This window comes from Morone saxatilis, unplaced genomic scaffold (genome assembly GCF_004916995.1).
Source record: "Morone saxatilis isolate NCDOM2014 unplaced genomic scaffold, NCSU_SB_2.0 Contig2, whole genome shotgun sequence".
Classification (NCBI taxonomy): Eukaryota; Metazoa; Chordata; class Actinopteri; family Moronidae; genus Morone; species Morone saxatilis.
In genome coordinates this window covers 21,496,505-21,503,269 of record NW_023339762.1, presented here as the reverse complement: position 1 = coordinate 21,503,269, position 6,765 = coordinate 21,496,505, and the positions used below count along the sequence as shown (strand labels likewise).

The 6,765-nt window shown below is 41.5% G+C and overlaps 1 protein-coding gene across 1 annotated transcript in view; it reads right to left on the bottom strand.

The window, feature by feature from the left end:
• The window catches only part of brsk2a (BR serine/threonine kinase 2a), a 154,616-nt gene that overhangs the window by 63,484 nt on the left and 84,367 nt on the right, over window positions 1-6,765 (bottom strand). The window contains exon 2 of the mRNA XM_035664339.1: window positions 2,511-2,605. Coding sequence (XP_035520232.1) covers window positions 2,511-2,605 — 95 coding nt within the window. The remainder of the gene's footprint in view (window positions 1-2,510; window positions 2,606-6,765) is intronic.

The following is a 6,765-nucleotide window of genomic DNA, read 5'->3' as shown; positions in this document are numbered from 1 at the left end:
CACACACACACACACCTGTCCAGGAGAGTCAGATTCTGCCCTAATGGCACCATGGGGACCCAAGACATTAGCATATTAAAAGGTGACATTTCACAGTCTGAGCCTTGCAGTAGAGTGCAGCCCAATCACTCTGACAGTCTGACAGCCACACAGGCAGGCCGGAGAACAGACACATCAGATTGTGAAGTGCAACACAATGGGAAAATGGCAAAGTGGCTGGATTTGAGTCAGGAAACACCTGTCCAGCCAAAGACCAATGTTGTGCCAAGTGTGTCCTGACACTAGATGGAACTTTACACATGACCTCACCAACAGTGTGGTCTAATGGGTCATGCCTAATAATTTACTCAAAGTAAATTGGCACAGAGGCTTTGAATTATAATCGAGGCCCCAGAGCTGCTTTATATCAGAAGACAATAAAGAAATCAATGCACTCCCTGTACATAACCACCAAGAAATGATTAAACAAAAACAATACTGCATGTTTACAGTATATCAATGAGATTTTTAAATCTCTGACCATTTGAAATACAGATTTTTTTCTGTGTTACATGGGGATGACAAACAGTAAAAACACACACATACAAGCATACAATACAACAATGTACACCAACAAAACCTAAAACAAGCACAGACAGGCAGACAAACATACAGTGAATTGTGCACGTAATCCAAAACTGAAATCACCTGATTCACTAAATTAAAAGAAATCTAACTGCTGCATTCAGTTCGAAGGACTTGAACACATGAAAAAATGGGGATTGATTATGATTTTCTGTCATCCACTCCCAAACTTACAAGAAAAAAATCAAAATTGTGTCTTCGAAAAGGACTCAGTTGCCCCTGGCTTCCATATAATTCAATCCCTACTGCCACATACATGAACACACACCTGCTGGCACACACACACAAACACACACACGCCAGGGGCCAGCAGTTGAGAGAAGTGTGACAATGGCTGAGTTCAGTAATTGGCTCTGAACTGCAGCTTCAGCAAAAGCCTTGGTCCTGTTGGAAACCTGTCAGTGTTTGGCATCTGTTACTATCATTTTCCTCAGCAGGACAGCCCAATGTGAAACACCTGGGTTGGGACATTATGCTGCTACCTTCCCCTCTGCTGTCACTTGTTATAGTTCCAGCAGCTACTTCTGCTACAACTAATAATACTTCTGTCAGTGCTGAGGCGACAGAAATGACCTGTCTTTCCCTCATGAAAATATTAGACTGCATGTGTAGCCGAATAAGAGATAGAAAGAGAGCGACTTCCAGACCAAGACAGCAATGACTGAAAAAAAGTCAGGGAGACACTGACACAGCAAGAGGCTGATTAATACCGACTGTTTATCAAAAAGCAATATCCGATCACGAAAAGCATTTCATCTAAAGTCTAATGATGATGCTGCTGCAGAAGTGATGCAAAACAGAGGGATTTTCCATTTGCAGATAACCTGTGCTGTGAGCAAACCCACACACATCCTGCTTTCCAGCTCATAAGCAAACAATTACAGTAGGAGCTCCTCTCAGCGTGTGTCCTGTGAAAGACAATTTTCAGGTTGTGCCATCTTGTTGTCCTTTATCTTCCTGCTCTCTTTGCTTTCTTTACAACTATTCCATTAACACAAGGGCCAATTTTGCAGTATGCCAATATTGAGCAGGCACTGAATGGAGCTGCCCAGCAGGAGCCCAGGGACATAATAAGAAAAAACATCCCTACTGTATCCAAAACAGGCTGTGCAGATAACCGCAAAATTATAAATAGGAATGTTTCACCCAGAAGATTTTGAAGTGTTTTGGAGTGAGGGTATAGTAATTATAGTTGCAGAAACCTGCTTTATTGTTGTGTTACCCCAACATCTCTTGGAGGCTCTGACTCCTGGCAGGGGAGCCAAACAGCTGACTCCTTCAGTTCAACATTTGAAAAGGATGAAAATCAGCCGCTTCAAAGCCCCACTGTCACTAACTCAGCCAGCGATTCCACGCTTTCTAAAGGCTTATTATGATATAACTCACTCATATTCAAACATTTTTGCGAGATCAGCCATTGATTTATGTAGAATTTTAAAATGTACTGAAGCATTCCTCTCTTAATAATTTGGATTTTTGAAATGCTAGCTGGCAGTCAGCCCATATTCTATGTGTCAAAGAGGTGGCTCTTTCAGGGACATCACTACTCAGTCACAGTCCAACTAGTTACCAACTACTAACTTAGTGTTGCTTTGGTCGACCTGGCTGCTGCATATTCAGATTTTGGGGAGAGCGAGAGAAACGATGTTTAACAGAGATCCCCAGTCAGACAGGGACAATGTGGTTATTGAAGACTAGACAAATAATTTCTCACATATAGATACCCAGGTCAACTAGTTACAACATAAAGGCCCCTTTGAAAATGACTTTTTCCCTAGTAAAAAAAGTAAAAAAAACCCAACAGAAATTGTCTTCAGAAGAGGGAAAAAAGGGTTAGCGGAAATCTTCAGTGAAGTCAGTGAAAGGACTGGAAGCTGTAAACGTACCTTCATTAGTACTGACTCACTGAGCTTCTCACGGTTGACAATCTTTATGGCGACTTTCTGGCATGTTACACAGTGGACTCCGAGCTTGACCAACCCTGCAAAAATAAACAGAAAAAACACACTTTATTAGGACAAATGGGTCACTTCTTCTTGCAGTAGAGATTAATAGCGGGACACATCATGTTCAGAAGACACAGAGAAAGCAACTGATACACAAGCTGTACTGAATGTACAGTGCATAATGTGTTTCTAGTGAGCACATTGTGTCGAATTAAAGTTATGTGTGAAGAAAAAAGTGTTTTTTGTGCATTGACCAGACTGATAAAATTGCTTGTGACCTCATGTACAGAATGCTGATAATGACTTCTGAAGTGTAGATTGTTCCTTAAATAAACTGCCCTCTGGGGTTTATTTGAGTCATAAAGGCAGTAAGTGAGTGGGCCATTTGTGTTATTGATTCCTATAATGTACTAAACTGCTGTGATGCAGTTGTGTTGAGTTAGCTCAGACAATAAAAGGTAGCAGTAAGACACAGGAGCATTACAAAGCCAAAGGTCAGTTGTTGATTGGGACACATTATCGACCAGGGCTCAAAAATGATAAGAATGAAGCACACCAAACTGCAGGAGGGTAAATAAGCATAGCACATTTCAACAACCTAGCAGAAAACATTACCCTTTACTTCATACAACAAACACACTGATGCATGAGGAGAGATTTAAGTGTTTGATACCAGTCAGTTCCATTGGGATTCACACACACTGACATTAGTGCTGAAATGAAAACCCACACATTATAAATCCTGTGATTTGCTACAGAACCACAAAAGCATCTCCCCTGCTTTGCCACAGTTTATGTCCCCAGGTGTCCTTAGTTAAACGATCAGCCACAAACAATGCAGAAAAACAAGCAGGGATACCCCAATGAGTGTACAGTTACAGTGGAACAAAGTGGAGTGTTTGTGTCTATTCGATACAGCCAAGCCATGACGACAGCACCAATCCATTTTCTGCCAGGGACCACAAAGCTGCACACACATTAGAAAGATGTTTGCATCAGATAGATCACTTACAAACTGAAACAAACGCACACCCATACACAAACAAATGTTGTCTCGCTATTATTGATTTTCCCGATGGCCCCATGATGCTGCTGGGATTTGGAGACAACAGAAGATGATTTGTAACTTTGTAAACTACAGCATTGAGCTCTCTAACGGGCTGGCACACAGAATTTACAGAAACATCAAAATGGAATAATGTGAAGGCTTTTATTTCTTGCCACTCTTGTCCTGGCAGAGATGAAGATAGTGGAATTAAGTTAATAAGTGTTACTATAATGTACCTCAGACAGAAATTGTGCAGTTACTATAAGAAGCACGTCTATCGAGAGAAGAAATGTCCTGCATAAAACTGGCTGGGTGACATGCACCAGACTTATGTGGGCTTCTGGCTCACTCTCCCACTGTCTCTCACACAGTTTGATTTTCTATATAAACCAGCAGAAGGGGAGAGTCAATGGGCTTTGAGGAGGCGGTGAAACTTAGGAAAGCAGAAACAAGTCTTCTGATGCCACAGAAACGTCAAGAAGGCAAGAACGAGATGGAGGAGGGGAAGCAACAGTGGGAGACAGAAAAGGAGAAAGGAAGAAGAAGTAAATAGAAAAGAACGTGAAAGATGAAGGGAAAAAGTGAAAATGATCAAGAATCAGGGATAGCACATTATTCAAATGACAGACCACAGATAATTAAGCAATAATGGAGAGCAGTGTGTGGGAGTGAGGCACAGGCTTGGGAGTTAAGGGACCGCGGGGGCCGAGAGTGGAGAAACACAGAGGAGAGGAGGCGAAAGAGAGAGAAAGAGAGAGGGAGACAAAGACAGAATGATGGAGAGCATAGAGGACAGAGATAGGAAGGAAGCAAATGCTAAAAAGAGGAAGATAAAAGATTTAGATTTAGGAAAGGCAGTTGAGCAGGAGGGGGAACCACAGACAAAGCCATTAGCCCTGTGATGGTAATCATATGTTAATGGCTGCTATAGAAGAGCTCATAAGTCATGATAAACACATTAAAGAGAAAATATCTGCCTGCAAACACGTGAAAAGTTAACTGGATTATTTGTCTCGCTATCCATCTTCCTCCAATGCCTCTGTTTTTGTGAGCAGAGGGCGCATTAGCAAGAGGGAAATGTGCACAGGAAGACAGCACATTATGATTTTACAACCACTTTGTGTACGGATTGAAATGAACTCTCACAAGGAAGTTCAGTACATAATACAAAATGACATAAGACATAAGCTTCTTTTCTACCACATGCACACAAATCGTATGGTCATGGCAAAATACATTCAACTTACAAGCTTAAAATCACAAAATGTGCAAGCAACACATTAAAGTGGCCCACATTATTGATTATTTGTCTTTTTGTGGATAAATTATCATCATTTTGTTGTCATGTTTAGTCACCTATAGTGAACCAATAGCAAGCAAGTTGTGTCTAGGAGAGGCTTAAAAAAAGAAAATACGGAAATGATATTTCTCACCAAGCCACCTGAGAAATATCAGGCCAGAAGAGTGTTAATATTCTCTAACATGATTCCTTGTTGTAATATGTTGTAATATCTAATTAACCTCTACCTCTCCATGATCTAAAATCAACCCCTCTTTCCCTCCTTCTAATGTCCTGTGATGAGGTGATTTCCTGATACTCCCCCACCTTTCGCCTGTCTGTGACAACACCGCAGAAGAAACCCTCTCAGCACAGGGGGAACACTGGGGTTTTCGTCTGGATCTGGCTGGGCTGAGCAGGTAGGCTGTCTTTGAAAATAGCTTCAAACATAGGGCTTTGACTGAGAGCACAAAAGATCAGAGCTTCACGGGGGGAATACAGAGAAGATTACAGCTACAGTTGCCAGTGAATGTGCATGATTGTGTGTGTGAACATATGGATTACATTTCATATTAGGTTAATCCTATGTAGTTGCATTGACTATGAGACTATAAGTTATTCTTGCAAGTTCTGGTATCTTTGTAAGTATAAAGCTGATGTTTATGAGTGTTTGCATTCTCCCTCTGGGAAAAAGGTAAGCACTGTGTTGATTAAGTGTCGCATATATGTAATTTATTAACTGCACCAGGGAGACACATGCAGACTGGTATTGTCACATACTGTACACTTACATACTTTCATTAACACACAAGCGGACAAAAGCAGGCTGTACAGCTGACCGGAGTTTGCTACGCCAGTGAATCAGCAAGTGCATCGATCTCTCCTTCGCCCTCCTCCCAAATCAATAGCATCAAAAGCTCTCACCTTCACAACAATGTCAGAATAATGACACCAGCCAGGGACTTATGGTCTGGAGAGGCCACCATCGACTGACCCCAGGCCTCCATCCCGGTTCTGCACTCTTTACTTTCCATGCCGCTCTGTGATTAATGATCTAATGTGGAGGGACCGCTGGAGGAAGACACAGAATGAGAACTTTGGTCCATGGCTCACTGAGCATCAGAGCTGAGTAGCGCTGTGCTGGAAGCTGCTGCCTTGTTTCGAATCATGGTTTCCATTTTCATTTCCCTGTTGGCTTTGATAAATCGGGGGTGAATAATCAAGTTTTTGAATTAAGACCTGAGCTGATTAGGTCCGCAGAGACAGCCATTTAGGACAAGCATGCTAGAGAATTGAGGGTCAGAACAACACGTTCTTACTCCCAGCTTGTCAAATATGGTCGCTTGGTCAATGGCCCTCTGCTTTAAAATATGATGCTGTAGGTGCCTCTCTCACATTATTTCTGGATGCGCAGGGCTGTGTGGTGATGTTGTCGATAATTAATATGTAATGTGTTCAACTTTCAGTCAAGTTAGCAATAATACACTTGCAAATCCAGTTAGACTTTCAAAATAAAACTTGCATAGATAAAGTTGTGAAAAGGTCGTAGTTTGGTTAGGTACAAAAACTACTTTCTTAGGTTTAGGAAATGTTCATAGGTTCCATTATGTACCTGACATACTTTAGGTGGGTTAACTAAGGTACATTACTTTAAAGAAATTGTTTACTTTTGTTTCACACAGGACATCAACAATGGTTTCCTGACTTAAAGTTCTATGTTTGTTTGAGCCATCCATCCATCCACCCCACCACATCCACATACAGGCTATGTATGACTCGCTATTTATATACTACATCACTTGACATCGATGACAGGCACATCCAGAAATTACACTAGAGGGATACAGTGTCATATTTTGAAGCGGAGG